At 42.2% G+C, this 16,352-nt stretch overlaps 1 protein-coding gene across 2 annotated transcripts in view; it reads left to right on the top strand.

The window, feature by feature from the left end:
- NFX1 (nuclear transcription factor, X-box binding 1) overlaps window positions 1-16,352 on the top strand; it is a 211,473-nt gene that overhangs the window by 8,718 nt on the left and 186,403 nt on the right. For both annotated transcript variants that reach the window (XM_067554685.1, XM_067554686.1), the window contains exon 2: window positions 10,364-11,392. In XM_067554685.1, coding sequence (XP_067410786.1) covers window positions 10,364-11,392 — 1,029 coding nt within the window. The remainder of the gene's footprint in view (window positions 1-10,363; window positions 11,393-16,352) is intronic.

A 16,352-nucleotide genomic window follows, 5' to 3' on the forward strand; every position in this document is an offset into this window, starting at 1 on the left:
GTTGAAATATTAAATAAGGCTTTTATTTTTACAATATTGCTTTCCCCTTTATCCGTAGGGGTTTTCTTAGAGAAAAACTCCTGTTCAATACCATTTAAAAAAAAAAAACCTGTCAAAGATGGTAATTATTATCCTTTGGGAAGGGAGAAAGTTAAGATGGTTTGGGGCTGTTGCTGTTGAAGTCCAACTCTGCTTTGTTTAAAACAAAAATTCAAAAGGAAACAAAAACAGCAAAGACAGAAAATGCAGCTTCTGTGTTTGGTGCTGACTCTTACTAGCATCTCTGCGCTGGAGAAGAATGGGCACAGCACACGATCTTATTAGCCACTTTAAGACGTGTACCGGCGTCGGGGCTGTTTGAGATGTGTGCTTTTAGCTGCTCTTCTGGTGAGGGGCTTACCACAGTGTTGCAAAAAATTCAGTCTTGGCTGGCTAAACCAGACTCTTATTGAACAGAAAAAAAAAAGAGGGGAAGGGGGAGACATGAAATAAAGTAGAGAAGGTAAATGACATGAGGGAAGAGGTGTGAGCAGGAACCCAAGGCTCACATTCAAGGTGGTGTAAAGGATTTAGCTAATGCTGGTGGCAGTTGCAATGTCATCTGCATCCTCTCTGTAGCCTGATCTGCTCAGGGCCCTTTTAAGGGCAGGATGTCAAAGGACTAATGTTTTTAGGATGGATGCTGGGATCCCAGGAGATGGTGGGAGTATCAGTTATGGTCACTTGCTCCATTCAGTCCACCAGTCCTCTGCCTGGCATCATGATCCTCCCCAAGTCTTTTTATTTAAGGATTTCTCCAAGGGGGTGATGGGCAGAATAGTCTATCCTGTCATCATTTGTTCAGCAGGTGGGCCTGGTTTCTGAGACATGAATTTTGGTCCATTGATTTCCAGTTCTTTTGTTTATCAGTCACTGTCTTAACACAGTCCTGGGTTAGTATCAGTAGACCTTTTTGTTTGGACTAATTCAGTCTTTTGGTCTCCCTTTTGTTCCTTTTCTATCAGCATTCATTGTTATAGGTAATTGTGGCACTTCACAAACCTTCAGTTTCCAAGAGTTCTTAAAATTGGCATAGAGTTGATAGGCCCTCAGTTATTACAACAGGCTCCAAGGCTAAAATATACCTACTGAAGGGCAAGAGGGCAATGTGAAGCATAGGTGAGGCAGTATGTATATAGGTCTTTTTGTATAAAATAAACTTCTGTGAGTGCTGTGGACCTTTTGACAAATAAATTATACTCCATTTTGAAGAAAGTTTATACCAGTGATTTGAACCAGAAAGCAGGAAATTTTGATTTAAATTATTTTAATCTTGTTTTGTATTTGTACGTTTTATTTTTCTAAAGAGAGATTCATTCTCATGGTTGGTATAATCATTAAAATGTTGATTTGCAACCAAATGTGGCTGCTGCAGCCTTGGTTGAGCTCACCCTGTGGACGCTCACCAGGCTGTTGTTTGGGCCTCACACACTGGACCCTTGTGCTGTACGATTCCTGAACTTGAGTAGGTGCCAGCACTCTTTGCCTTGGCCTCTTTGGCATGCTTCCTGGGTACCATTCATGGAAATAGGACCTCATTGTCAGTTGCCTGGGGCCCCCAAGAGCAATGCTGACCCTATTACACCTTGTGAGTCACCTCTTCAGACACCTGTGATAGTGTGAGCAAACATATATCTACTTTGCAAGGGGTTCCCAAACCACTTTCACTTTACTTTAGATAGCACAATAAAACACCTTAATGAATTTCCCTTCCTCGGTTTCCTCACCACTTTTGAGCATCTCTGGGCTTAGGTCAAAGTCTCCTGGGCAGTCCAGGATCCCTTTTGCACATGACTTCTCCAAGTGTGTGTGTCTCTCTCTCTCTGTCCTTCACCTCCCCCATCCGTCCTCAGCTTAGTCTGTTGGACCTGGCATTCAAAAGGAACACTTTGTTATGAAAACATCCCTTTCTGTTCTTCCTATTCAACCTTTCTTTTATTTCTGTTGAACCCTTCCGAGTATCTCTGGTTTTTAAGATTCAGCCCTCACCCCTGATCTTTGTTCTGCTTCTAGAAAAATTTTACTCTTTCAAATCCCAGCCCCTTGCAAAGAGGTTGGAGAAAACGGGATTTATCTAGGATGTAGTTGCTCTTTTGTTCTCCCTAGGTAAGATCTGTTCAGATACTGATAGTCTTTAACAATCTCAACCTGTTTATAGATACAGATGCCAATGCCAGTCCTCTGTCTCCTTAGTTTAAGGAGCATGAGGCAAAACACAAATTATGGTTAGACCTACAGAATTTACAGTGGCACAGCTGCAATGATGCTAGTGGAGACACTCTAAGCTGATGGGAGAGAGCTCTCCCATTGACTTACTTATTCCAGCCACATGAGCAGCAGTAGCTATAGCTGCAGGAGAAGGTCTTCTGCTGACATAACGCTGTCTATACTGGCACTTAGGCTTATTGACACCCCTGAGTGACATAATTTATACCGACATAAGCTTGGTATGTACATAGCCATAGTAAAAAACAGTTCTAAGATACAACGATACAGACAATCCATGAAATCACACTGGAATTCATAAGCTGTACATAGACAGAGTCCCCAAATCATTGCAATAACCTTGCACTAAATTTGGTACTTCTTGCTAACCAGGAGGAGAGTAGACGTATTTATACACAGTTATTTAAGCAATTGACTAGCATAACGTTTATTCAGCTTCTTAATTTTTACAGCTGTATTAGAAAATAGTGTGGCATATTTTTCATTTATTAGTTAACTTCTTACTTGGAATTTGTGTCTCAGTGCGTTCGAATAAAAACTGCAATTCAATTAAATGTACAAAACAAGCATTTTAAAATTGTTTACTAGTTAAATAAAACTACCTGATGTGCTGTGTCAAAGTTTCAGGCCGCTGCACCTGTATTCCCCCTCTGGGATCCACCAAGGGCACCCAGTTTAGACTGCTAGCTCCAAGCTGTCACCTCTCTTGGGTGGAGACCCACATTTCACTTGCTCTGTGTTGTGTGCTCTGATGAACTTAGCAAGCCAGACTGCCTGAACAGGCCAGCACCTGCGCTTTGCTTTTTTAAAAAAAGCTATGGCAAGCATACTGAAGCCTCTGTAGTGTTGAGGAGAGTGAAAGTCTCAGGGAGGAGAACATCAAACTGGAGCCAGAGGGAAATGATCCCATAGTTGGGACCCTCCATCCAGATGTTGTCTTGGTATCACACTGAGGATACCTCTCCGGGGGAGGGCACTCATGTTATTAGGAAGAAACAGGTAACAGTAATGGGGGATTCAATCATTAGAAACATAGATAGCTGGGTTTGTGATGACCAGGAGAACTGCATGGTGACTTGATTGCCAGGTGCGAAGGTTGTGGATCTCTTAAGACATCTAGACAGACTTATGTGTAATGCTGGGGAGGAGCTGGTGGTTGTGGTATATGTAGGTACCATGACATAGGGAAGGATATAGGAGAGAGGTCCTGGAGGTGAAATTTAGGCTGCTAGGTAAGAGATTGAAGTCCAGGACCTCCATGGTAGCATTCTCTGAAATGCTTCCAGTTCCATGTGCGGGGCCAGTTAGAAAGGCAAATTGTAGGACCTCAAAACGTGTGGATGAAACTATGTGTAAGGAGGAGGGGCTTAGATTTATTAGGAACTGGGAAACCTTTTGGAAAGGGGGAGCCTAAACAGGAAGGATGGGCTCCACCTAAACCAAAATGGAAGTGGATTACTGGCATGTAAAATTAAAAAGATAGAGCAGTTTTTAAAATAAGGGCTGGGAGAAAGTCGACAGGTGCAGAGGAGCACGTGGTTCAGACAGAAACATCCCTTAAGGGAGGATCTATTAATGGAGGTGCTCTATATCCTGGTAAGGGGGAGAGGATGGAAGAGCCTAAACTATGGGTAGGATCTGCTGAGAAACAGTCAAATGAAAAAGAGCTCCATTTAGTTACATCACATAATGGCAGACAGCTAAAAAGAGAAAAAAAATTTAAAGTGCTTATATACAAATGCTAGAAGTCTAAATACTAAGATGGGTGAACTTGAGTGTCTCGTATTAAAGGAGGATATTGATATAATAGGCACCACAGAAACTTGGTGAAAGGAGGATAATCAATGTGACACAATAATACCAGCACACCTCAATCCCTGGAAGAATCATGGAGCAGGTCCTCAAGGAATCCATTTTAAGGCACTTGGAAGAGAGGAAGGTGATCAGGAACAGTCAACATGGGTTCACCAAGGGAAAGTCATGCCTGTCCAACCTGATTGCTTTCTATGAAGAGGTGACTGGCTCTGTGGATGTGGGGAAAGCAGTGGGCGTGATATACCTTGACTTTAGCAAAGCTTTTGATAGTCTCCCACAGTATTCTTATCAGCAAGTTAAAGAAGTATGGGTTGGATGAATGGACTATAAAATGGATAGAGAACTGGCTAGATAATCGGGCTCAATGGGTAGTGATCAATGGCTCCATGTCTAACTGGCAGCCTGTCACATGCGGAGTGCCCCCGGGGTCGGTCCTGGGGCCGGTTTTGTTCAACATCTTCATTAATGATCTGGAGGATGGGGTAGATTGCACCCTCAGCAAGTTTGCTGATGACACTAAGCTAGGGGGAGAGGTGGATACCCTGGAAGGTAGGGATAGGATACAGAAGGACCTAAACAAATTGGAAGATTGGGCCAAAAGAAATCTGATGAGGTTGAACAAGGACAAGTGCAGATTCCTGTACTTAGGATGGAAGACTCCCATGCGTAGCTAGAGACTGGACTGAATGGCGAGGCAGCAGTTCGGCAGAAAAGGACCTAGGGGTTACAGTGGACAAGAAGCTGGACATGAGTCAACAGTGTGCCCTTATTGCCAAGAAGGCTGACAGCATATTGGGCTGCATTAGTAGGAGCAATTAGTAGGGCTGCATTAGTAGGAGATCGAGGAAAGTGATTATTCCCCTCTATTCGGCACTAGTGAGGCCTCATTTGGAGTGCTGTGCCCAGTTTTGGGCTCCCCACTACAAAAAGGATGTGGAGAAGTTGGAGAGAGTCCAGCAGAGGGCAACAAAAATGATTAGGGGGCTGGAGCACAAGACTTATGAGGAGAGGCTGAGGGAACTAGGCTTGTTTAGTCTGCAGAAGAGAAGAATGAGGGGGGATTTGATAGCAGCCTTTAACTACCTGAAAGGGGGTTCCAGGGAGGATGAAACTCGGCTGTTCTCAGTGGTAGTAGGTGACAAAGCAAGGAGTAATCGTCTCAAGTTGCAGTGGATTGGATATTAGGAAAAAAATGTAACTGGGAGGGTGGTGAAGCACTGGAATGGGTTACCTAGGGTAGTGGTGAAATCTCCATTCTTAGAGGTTTTTAAGGTGTAACTTGACAAAGCCCTGACTGGAATGATTTACTTGGGGTTGGTCCTGCTTTGAGCAAGGAGTTGGACTAGATGATCTCCTGAGGTCTCTTCCAACCCTAATCTTCTTTGATTCTATGAATACAGCTATATATACTACCAACCATCTGACCAGAATGGTGACAGTGTCTGTGAAATACTCTGGGAGATTAGAGAGGCTAAAAAATAAAAAAAACTCAGTAATAATGGGAGATTTCAACTATCCCCATATTGACAGGGTACATGTCACCTCAGGAAGGGATGGAGAGAGAAGATTTATTGATATCTTAAGTGACTACCTCTTGGACTAGTTCTGGAATCCACAAGAGGAGAGGCAATTTTTGATTTAATCCTAAATGGAGCACAGGATCTGGTCCAAGTGGTGAATATAGCTGAACTGCTTGGTAATAGTGACCATAACATAATAAAATTTAAAATCCCTGTTTGGGGCGGGACATCAAAACATCTCACCATGGTAGCATTTAATTTCAGGAACGGGAGCTACACAAAAATGAGGAAGTTAGTTCAACAGGAATTAAAAGGTACAGTGCCAGAAGTGAAATCCCTAAACTTTTTAAAGACCACATAATAAAGGCTCAGTTTAAATGTATGCCCCAAATTTAAAAAAAAAAAAAATAGTAAGAAGATCAAGAAAGTGCCATCATGGCTAAACAACAAAATAAAAAGCAGTTAGAGGCAAAAAGACATTCTTTTAAAAGTGGAAATTAAATTTTATTGAGGAAAATAGAAAGGAGCATAAACTCTAGCAGATGAAGTGTAAAAAAATAATTAGGAAGGCCAAAAAAGAATTTGAAGAACAGCTAGCCAAAAACTCAAAAAGAATCAGCAAAAAAATTTTAAGCACATCAGAAGCGGGAAGCCTGCTAAACAACCATTGGAGCCATCGGACAATGGAGATGCTAAAGGAGCACTCAAGCACGATGAGGCCATTGCAGAAAAACTAAATGAATTCTTTGCATCGGTCTTCACAGGTGAGGAGGTGAGGGAGATTCTCAAACCTGAGTCATACTTTTTAGGTGGCAAATCTGAGGAACTATCCCATATTGATGTGTGATTAGAGTAGGTTTTAGAACAAATTAATAAATGAAAACAGTGATAAGTCACCAGGACCAGGTGGTATTCACCCAAGAGTTCTGAACGAACTCAAATGTGAAATTGCAGGACTGCTAAGTGTGGTATGTAACCTATGATTTAAATCAGCTTCTGTACCAGATGATTGGAGGGTAGCTAATGTGATGCCAATTTTTAAAGAAGGCTCCAGAGGCAATCCCAGCAATTACAGACCGGTAAACCTAACTTCAGTACCAGGCAGATTGGTTGAAACTATAGTAAAGAACAGAATTATCAGACATAGATGAATATGATTTTATAAAGGGAAATCATGCCTCACCAATTTACTAGAATTCTTTTGGAGGTCAACAAGCGTGTGGGCAAGAGTGATCCAGTGGATATAGTTGTGACACACTAAGTCTCAAAGCAGCACACTAAACTGCATATTCATCATTCCTGTATGGCTGTAATAGTTCCCAAGCATGCCATATAAGATATCTAATGAAAGGTCATAATCTGCTCAAACCCATTGTGCTGTCAAAGTATGTGTATCATTAGTAAGTATAAAGTTATAAGGTTTTGCTATTATTGCAATGTGTCATAAGCTTGCTAGTAATACCAGAGGAGGCATCCACACCCAGGAGGGGCTTAGCAACCATCAACCAGCAAAAGAGTTGTAAAGAAAGGATTTATAATACAATGACAGTTACATAAGACTATACAATGGAGATTGATCAACTACATGCCTGACTAGCATGAAATGACACCAGGGGAGATTGAACAACTTTGTGACTGAGCAGAACTCACCTATACATGCCAGGACTGATGTCTACTAGGCACATGTTCAAAAGATATAAGGGTCAGAGGCTCCTCTCCCTCCTAAGCTGGAAGCATCGAGAACACAGAAACTTCAACAGGAGACTGGTCCCCAATCTTCAAGGAGAAACTTGTGTATGAAAGAGCTGTAACATCCATTGGGGTGAGAAAAACTCTTTCATCAAGAAAGAGATCTTGGAGTCATTGTGGATAGTTCTCTGAAAACATTCCCTCAATGTGCAGTGGCAGTCAAAAAAGCTAATAGAATGTTGGGAATTATAAGGAAAGCGATAAACAATAAGACAGAAATATCACATTGCCTCTTCATAAATCCATGGTATGCCCACATCTTGAATACTGCATGCAGATCTGTTTGTTCCATCTCAAAAAGATATATTGGAATTAGAAAAGTTATAGAAAAGGGCAACAAAATGATTGAGGATGTGGAACAGCTTCCATATGAGAAGAGATTAATAAGAGTGGGACTTTTCAGCTTGCAAAACAAATGACCAAGGGGAGATATGAGAGAGGTTTATAAAATCATGACTAGTGTGGAGAAAGTAAATAAGGAAGTGTTATTTATGCCTTCTCATAACACAGGAACTAGGGGTCACCAAATTAAATTAATAGGCAGCAGGTTTAAAATGAGCAAAATAAAGTATTTCTTCATACAATGCATAGGACGACAAGCATGTCCCCCGGTGTACCACAATTTGTTCCCCTAGCTGCCAATGGCAGAGGATGACAGAGGGTGGTGAGTTGCACAGTGGGATAGCTACCTATGATGCAGTGCTGTCTGTCGATGCAAGAGCAATGACTGGACATGCTCAGCCGACAAAAGGAGCAATGTGTGGGCATACTCAACCAATATTATTAAAGCAAGTTATGATCGTCGACATAACTTAAGTTGACTTAACTCTGTAGTGCAGATATGGCCAGTACACTTAGGGTATGTCTTCACTGCCAGTCTCCTGTTGATGCAACACTGTGAAGACACTGTGCTACGGCAACGTAAGTACTTTAATGGGAGATATGCAAGCTACATGACTTAGCTTGCGTATCTCCCGTTGACTGCTGGAGGCACTGTAGACCCAGGCCCTAGTTAGCTGAAAACTATAGCCGTGAAACGAATGCGGAACTTTACACCCTCTGCTCTTTCAGCTCTTTCAAAAGGGAGAGTAAATTTTTCAATAGTTTCCTCAATAACTCTGGCACAGTTTGGGTATCTCAAGTGTTTAAACTGTTAATTTCTGGGGCACTGGCCAACTTGATCACATGTCTCTGTGTCATAGTATGTATTGCATTTTTTTTTTTTTTTTGTGGGGAGGTGGGTGGGTTAAAAGAAATTAAAAATCCTTATGTGACACTGGCTTCAACTTCAACTTTGTAGAGGTTATCATCTTTCCATAACAAAGTGCACATGCTTGTAGAGATGGAATTAGAAGACATGACCCACACCTTTAGAATACAGCCCTCTTTCACCACTTGTCTTTACCATTTACCTGTTACCAATGGAAGGACTTTTTTGAATGTTATAAGCTGCAACATGGTCATGCAAGTATTTTACCTATTCTTGCTCCAGTGAATTCAATGGCAAAAACTTCCATGGATGGGAAATCAGTATTTTGCCTATTACACCCCAAACCATCTGCAACAAAAATAGTTAATAATTTTATTTAATCATGACCCAGTTTCTTCAGTGAATATAGCAGGTACATGAGTTTTCAAGGAGATACCTATATGTAAATTTGGAGGGATGATAAGCCAGTTTTCAGTCAAATGACACCCAGATTTGAATTTTTTACTTTGGGCTAACTTCTTAATGACCTGTAACAGTATCAAACAATTTGAGTTTTCTTCATACTTTTTAGAAACATTCTATTTTGCCTTCAGAGTAAATCTAGAAAATTTCTGACCAGTCTTCTAGGCAAGAGATAGTGTGACTGAAATATGTCTCTGATAGGTGGCTGCAACATTAATATAGAGAGGCTACTATCTCTTCATCATGTAATACAGGAGTGGCAAACATATTGCCTGCCCAAAGGATCTCCTGAAGTTAACAAAGGAATCTGCCTATCGCTCTGCCATGCTATAAAAGGGTTAGGAGGGTGCTAAAGTCAAAGTGGGTGGAGGGGAAAGGGAGATCATGTTTTAAGTACTACCCTACCCCCATCAGCAACAGTGCCACAAATGCCCCTGAGGTTTGGCTCAGGAGAGGGTCCTTCCCAGTGCCTCCAGCCCTCATGACAATCATCCCTTGTCTCTTTCCTCTCCCTGCTCCATTCCTGCTGCTACTAGTCTCCCAACACTGGGATCAGAAGAATCTTCTTTCCAGTCTTCTCCCTCATTGCCACTGCTGCTGGGCCTCAGACTACTAAGTACAAGGAAAAGGAAGTTTTTGTTACTACCCTCCCATCCGAGTCCAGGAGCTAGGACCTGGAGGGAGGAGAAAGAAGATTGGGGAGAAGAATCATCAAATGGAGTAGGAGAGGAGGAACAAGAGAGCGTAGGAAGAAGGGATGGGGTTGAAAGGAAGTTAATGAGAGGAGAAACAAATGGGGGTGGGGAATGCCAAAGTGGGGTTGATGGAAGTGGAGATAGTGTGTGTTGGGGGGAGGTGTTGTGCATGTCCAAAGTGGGACAATGGGTAGAGAGAAGAAGGGACATTCACATAAAGAATGGAGGAATAGACAGGTCATGGGGATGAAAAAGAAGAGGGGTTTCAGAAATTCAAAGGGCTTCTTGTGTAAAAGTCTGTGTGTGATATTTTACTTGACTAGCCAAAGGACGCTGCAGTAAGAAGACTGCAGAAGTTTCCTCTTCCTAGTGAAATTTTTACCCTCAACCCCTAACTGAGAAGGTACAGAACAAATTTAACAAGACTGATATAAAGCAAATAGAAAATAACTATTTTCATATGAGCAGTGAAGCCCCCTGAAAAAATTGAACTCCCGGATGTTGATCCTTATTCAGCTAAAGTGTGTGGAGCAGCTGCATTATTTGGCCCATTGTGTATGCAGTAGATTTTGCTATGGTACATTATTAGAGGTATTTTAATACTCACACAGTTCTATACTTCAGTAACTTTGTTTTTTACTTTTTAGGTGCATTAAACTTCAATCCAGATGCAGCTCTTTTCGTTCCGAGAGAGAGAGAGACTCCTGATGTAAATTGGAGAAGTCTGGGTAGATTGGAATCCAATGGGAATCAGAGCAGAAATGATAATCTACCATTTCCTAGTCAGTCTTCTGACAGAGGCCCTGATAGCTTTTATAGTCCAGAAAGCCAGTACTGTAGCCAGCAAGATTTTCTCCAGTTTGCTGTTACCAGTAAAACTCATAAGCATCATAGCTTTCAAAGCCAGCGATGGCACAGATCAAGAAGTGATAGAACATATACTAGAAACCGGATAAGGCAAGTATCTACTGATGGTACAACAGACATGACCATTTTAGATACCACAGTACCAAGATGGAGAGTGAATCCTAAAGAATACAATGACTATTGCTCTTCAGAGAGTGAAAAGGAGGTATTTAGTGCAGATAACAGAGGGGCAAAGCCAAAGAAAACACACCTGATGCCTGCACCTGGAAAAAGTCTCAGAGAGAAGGGGAAGCCATTACATGAGCGGGACAAGAGAGTGACATCTAAACAGAAGGATGAGATGTTTGAAAATATACCACTTCTGGATCCAACTCAGTCTGACTCTTCGGAAGCCTCTGTTGGAAAAGCATTCAATGATGGATATGCTGGCAATAGTGATGAACAAAAAAGATATCCATTTTTGAACAAGAAATATCCTAGGAAGTCCATGTGGAGTAAACCCCAGTTAGATAAAGAAATTCAGAAGAGACAAGATACTCACCACAGTAAAAATACAAAAGCAGCTAAGAAGCCGCCTTTTACTTATACTCCAAAAGATAAAATTAGTGAGAGGAGCAAAGAATCAGGTGTTCAAAACAGTGATCAAAACTTTACCAGCATAAGACAGGCTCAACAATTAGGGGAATCAGTTAAATGTGGTAGAAGACAGTTTCAGCTACAGGTGGGACGCACAACCTCCTTTCATTTCAACTGGACTCAGTATTGGAAAAAACAGAGTGATATACCAAGGAACAAGGAAACTCATACAGGTAAGCTTGCTGGACTGGTTTAGACCTCCAAATCAAAGGTCTTTTTCTAAGAGATAGTGAACAATTTCTACCGCTACTAAAGTTAGTTGAAGATGCCTGGCATTTCATAGGAGTTGCTCAACACCTTATAGGGTCAGTTTTAAAGGATGCAAATGATATCATACCTGGATTATACTTAAATGCATCTGTTTGTTATGTATCTGGGGATTTTCCATAATTCCTGCTTCATTATAGAAAAGTGACAGCCTTTCTATAGTTTTTGCTTAAAGCTGAATTTTGTATCTTTTGTAAATCAGATTTAAAAATGGAAGTCAGTTCAGGGACAAGAGTAGAACTCTGGGGAAAATGTGAAGTGATTTGAACAAGTATAGAGCTGGAGCATCCTTAAATGAAATTATTTTCAAAGTTGTGGAAGTTTTCCAACATTTTGTTGCATGCACAGAGGAACCAATGAAAGGACAAGAGTAAAATGAAACTCCTATTGGACTCCCCTTGCTGTGATCAAACACATAGTACCAAAAATATGTAATATTGGAAATACAAAAAACCCTTTTTAGATCTTAGTTTTTTACAGTGGAATAGAATGGCGTGGCACTAACTATCAATGAATAGATCACCAGCCCCGTGCTCACTCCATGGTGGAACATGTGAAAAATCTTTGGTACAAGCTTTGGATCCCAAAACCACAGCTCTGATTTCTATTTTTCACCTAAAGAAATATTTCCTTCACTTCAGCCTGGCCTACGCTAAAAAGTTAGTTTGGATGTCACCTGTGTTGACTTGTATGTACATTTGTCTACACACACATTTGATTGCTGCCTATATAAACCCACCATTAGGCCGACATGGTAACGCCCCTATCCAAATGACATTGTCACATGTTCGACATACTGTGGTGTGTGGTTGATGCTGTGTGACCTATGTTCACACTAATAGTTTTTCAGCAGCTGTCCTCAATGACTGCTCTGATTACAATTGTGAACTACACTGCCCAGGGATTATGGAGACAGGAAGCCACGTCTCCCTGCCTTTCAAACCCCCACCTATTTTGTGAAATGCCTTTTCCTGACTGTCTACTTTGGCAAGCACATTTAGCAGCTCTCCCTCGTTGTGTATAGCTGCTCTACCGACCGTGCAAATTCCATGGTCCAGATGTGTGCCTGCCTGTAGTAGACACGGGGTATTGGATCTCAAGGACCAGTGGGGAGAAGAGGCTGTGTAGGCATAGTTATGGAGTAGTCGTAGAAATATGGACATGTATGAAAAGATTCCACAGGGAATGCAGTGAAATGAGTACGACAGGTATCTGAAACAGTGCCGCCTGAAGGCAAAAGTGCTGCAGCAGGTATACCACAAGGCCAGTGATGCCGACAATTGATCTGATGCCAAGCCATACAGCTGTTGTTTTAAAACCAGCTGCATGACATACTTGGCGGAGACCCACCATCGTTGTCACGCCACTGTTGGTACCTCTGAGGAGCCTGAGACAGAGACCACTGCGATGAACAGTGAGGAAGAGGAGGGACATGTTGCAGGGGAATCCTGCTATGCTGCAAGCCATGTACTTTCGATACTTCACTGCAATCTAGTCAGTCCTGTCAGATGAACACGGAGGAGGCTGATGAATTAGCCAGACACAGGCATTGACTTTTCATTGTTTTACTTGCATGAGAAGAATTAGTGGTATAACAACCAGATAGTTGTCTGCTTCTCAATCCCTTGTATGATTAGGAAGCAAAGAGAAGGAACATGCAGAGCAGGTTATGTACATAGGAGTGTTCTTTGTATTCTCCTGAGAGATTTTGATGATTTTAATGGAGGTACTCTGCAATCCTTTCCCAAAGATTCTAGGAGTGGCTGTCTTATTTCTTCCTCAGTGGTAGGAAACTTTCCCATGCCACTCTGTGATGACTTTACCTGTCACCAGTGGAGTAAACAGGCTAGCGGCATATGAATCAGGGCAGGTTTGGGACACCGGTAGCAGCTGTGCTGTCTGTGCCTTTGTTACCCTCAGGAGTGAGACAACAGCTAAAATCACTACCACGCATGGAAAATAGTGCCGCTCCTCAGTGCCATTGCCCTATACTCGTGCCCGTGGAAATAGGGACTGACCTTTCATTGTTTCATGCAACCAAAAAATTCTTTCCTCGTCCCCCCGACCCCAGTTTATATGCCCTTGGCAGGCCATATTCCCCATAGCTGGGACTGGAGAGCTGTGCTGTGCAGAGGCACTCCAAAGCTGAAGTGTCAACAAGCATGTTTTATTAAAAACATTTGTGGAATTAAGAGAATGGAGTTTGGAATTTATATTTCACTTTCCATTGTGACAGTAAATCCAATGATACATTGGTCTGTTTTATCTGTAGCTGCTGCCGTTACGGCCTTGAGGGGTGCCCCTTCCATAGCCAGGGAATGACTGACCCCAGTGCGGAGAGAAAGAAGGGTATTGGGGAGGACATATTCATCAAGATCCTCCAAGCCAGTGCTGCATTGGACTGTGAGCGACCGGCCAGAAGGGTGACTGTGTCAGACAGTATGTAGAAAGGCCAAGGAGTCCTAGTGGGAAAAGGAGAGGGAGATGCACTAGGACATGTCTTTTTAGGCAGGAAACACAAATGTTGCAGTGTCTTGTTGACCTACAGGTCCAACAATCATGAGCTCACCTCCCTTTGCAGTCAGTGGAGATCTCCATTTTAGCACTTCCCTTACAATTCCTCAACATTCCATGTGGCATCATGGGCTGAATCCCTACCCCTATCACTTCGTACTGGGGGACAGTAAGGACAAGCAGAATTTCACCTGCCCTCTCCTGTGGCTCTCTCAGGTCCATTTGTGTGTGACTGAAATGAACAGGAATATTTTCTACTGTTCTAATTGTAATATCCTATTCTGAGATTTATTTTAGAAGTTTGAATTGTATGTTTTTAATTGTACTTTGTATTTTTGCGCTATTTCTGGCATGCAATACATTGCTATTTTAAAAAATAATCTTTATTACTTCACAACATGTACTCCTGAATGCCTAGTGCTACTCAAAGCATCTACTACTTGTAATCGTACAGGACCACAGAACTCATAGGTTCAGCAAGAAAACAGTGTAATAACTACAAATGTATAGCAAGCACTGCAAAATTGATAGGTGCATTAAAAGACCATGTGATGTTCATAAATATTACACCAAGCAGTACACAATTCCTAACAGCCTCTAAATCGTCAAGGCCTGGCGCAGCACTGTCCAGCATAGCACATTACTGTGGCTGACCATTAAATACTCCTTCCAGGCCTTCTTCAGCCACATAGATCTGCACTGAGATCTAAGGGCTCTTATGTCTGTCTGTTCAAAGTCATCAGAAAGTTGCTGCATTTCCACCCTCCACGCCAGTGGCATCTTTCCCTTTTTGACTCACAGATATTATGTGAGACACAACAGGCAGCTCTAACCATGGGGATATTTTTCTCACTGAGATCTAGTCTAGTGAGTCACCTCCGCCAGTGTCTCTTCCATCTGCCAAAAGCACACTCAACTGTCATTCTGTATCTGCTGAGCTGGGAGTTTAAACTTTGGTGGAGTCAGGGTGGCCAGTGTAAGGCTACATGAGGAAGGGGTACTTTGAGTCCCCCAAGCTCACTATTGGCATTTCAATGTCACCAATGTAATAAGCTATTCGGGAAGGAATTACTCTGCTTGCAGATTCCTGTGAACAGTGCTGTGTTCTTAAAGATACGAGTGTCATGCACCTTTTGTGACTAGCCCACGTTGGTAAGTGGGCTGGTGCCAAAACCAGGATGTTTATGCCATCTGTCACCCCATCACAGTTCGGGAACCCCACTGCTGCAAATCCACCCACGATGTTTTGCATATTGCCCTGAGTCACTGTTCTATGTAGCAGGATATGCTAAATGGCCATATACACTGGTGTGATAACAGCCCCCCGCTGTGTATTTTCCAACTCCAAAAGATTTCCCATTGACGGGTAGCTATCCAGCTTTGTAAGCTTCCACCGCTTGATTGCCACATGCTTCTTAACTGTCAATGCAACTCTCATTCTGCTGTTTTGTGCTGGAGGGCCAGGGCGAGCTGAGCACACAGACCCAGGAATGTGGCCTTTCCCATCCAAAAGTTCTGCAGCCATTGCTTGTCATCTCAAATGCAATCTTGAAATGCAATCCCTCAGTCAGCTTTCGTTTCTCTGGCCCGGAAATGATGCTCTGCTATCTGCAGGTTTTCTGCAAACACCAACATCTTCCTTGAATTGTTTTTTTTTCTATGTCCCTTAGCAGTCTGTTCTCAAAGAAATAGTCTTGTCCCCCATTGTTGGGGAACTTTCTGCATCTCTACAAATACTAGCGGATCGTTCATCCTGTGTTTGCTTTATTCTTGTGACCGTTGCAGAGCTGTGTGTGCTCCAGTCTTCTGTCAGAGATGGTGGATGTGAACTTGACTCTTTCTCTCAGCCTACCCTCCAAGCAACTTGTGTGTACCCCACAATACGTTGCAAAAATTCAGCAAAAAGTATTGCACAGGAGAGTGATGCATTGGCCCCTGGATATACTCGTGGTGCACCGAAGTTTGCATTGAGATAAGCACTCCTGGTGGGAATGTGTAATGCCAACCCAAGCAGCCATGCACTAACCAAAGAGGCTTTATGCTGATATAACTTGAGTCAAGCAAAGTTTGTAGTGTAAACATGGTCACTTGCAGCAGCAGGCTTTCCTCTTAAGCAGGCCAACTACTAGATGGTACCCCCAATAGGCATTGAACCTGTGTTCTGTACAACCCCATACAAATATTTAAGAGGGAAGGGAGTCCTAATTTCTTTTTTTGTAATTTCTTTTTAGGCTTAATGGTAATTTTTCTTCATGTTTCTTAACTTTAAAAATATTTCCCTTAAAATTGCTTTGCAAAACCAATCATGATTTAAGGCATTTTAGTGTTTGTGGACTCAGATTAGATTAAACT

Source organism: Emydura macquarii, unplaced genomic scaffold (genome assembly GCF_026122565.2).
Source record: "Emydura macquarii macquarii isolate MOO-44397 ecotype Brisbane River unplaced genomic scaffold, CSIRO-AGI_Emac_v2 contig_1499, whole genome shotgun sequence".
In the NCBI taxonomy this organism is placed as follows: domain Eukaryota; kingdom Metazoa; phylum Chordata; order Testudines; family Chelidae; genus Emydura; species Emydura macquarii.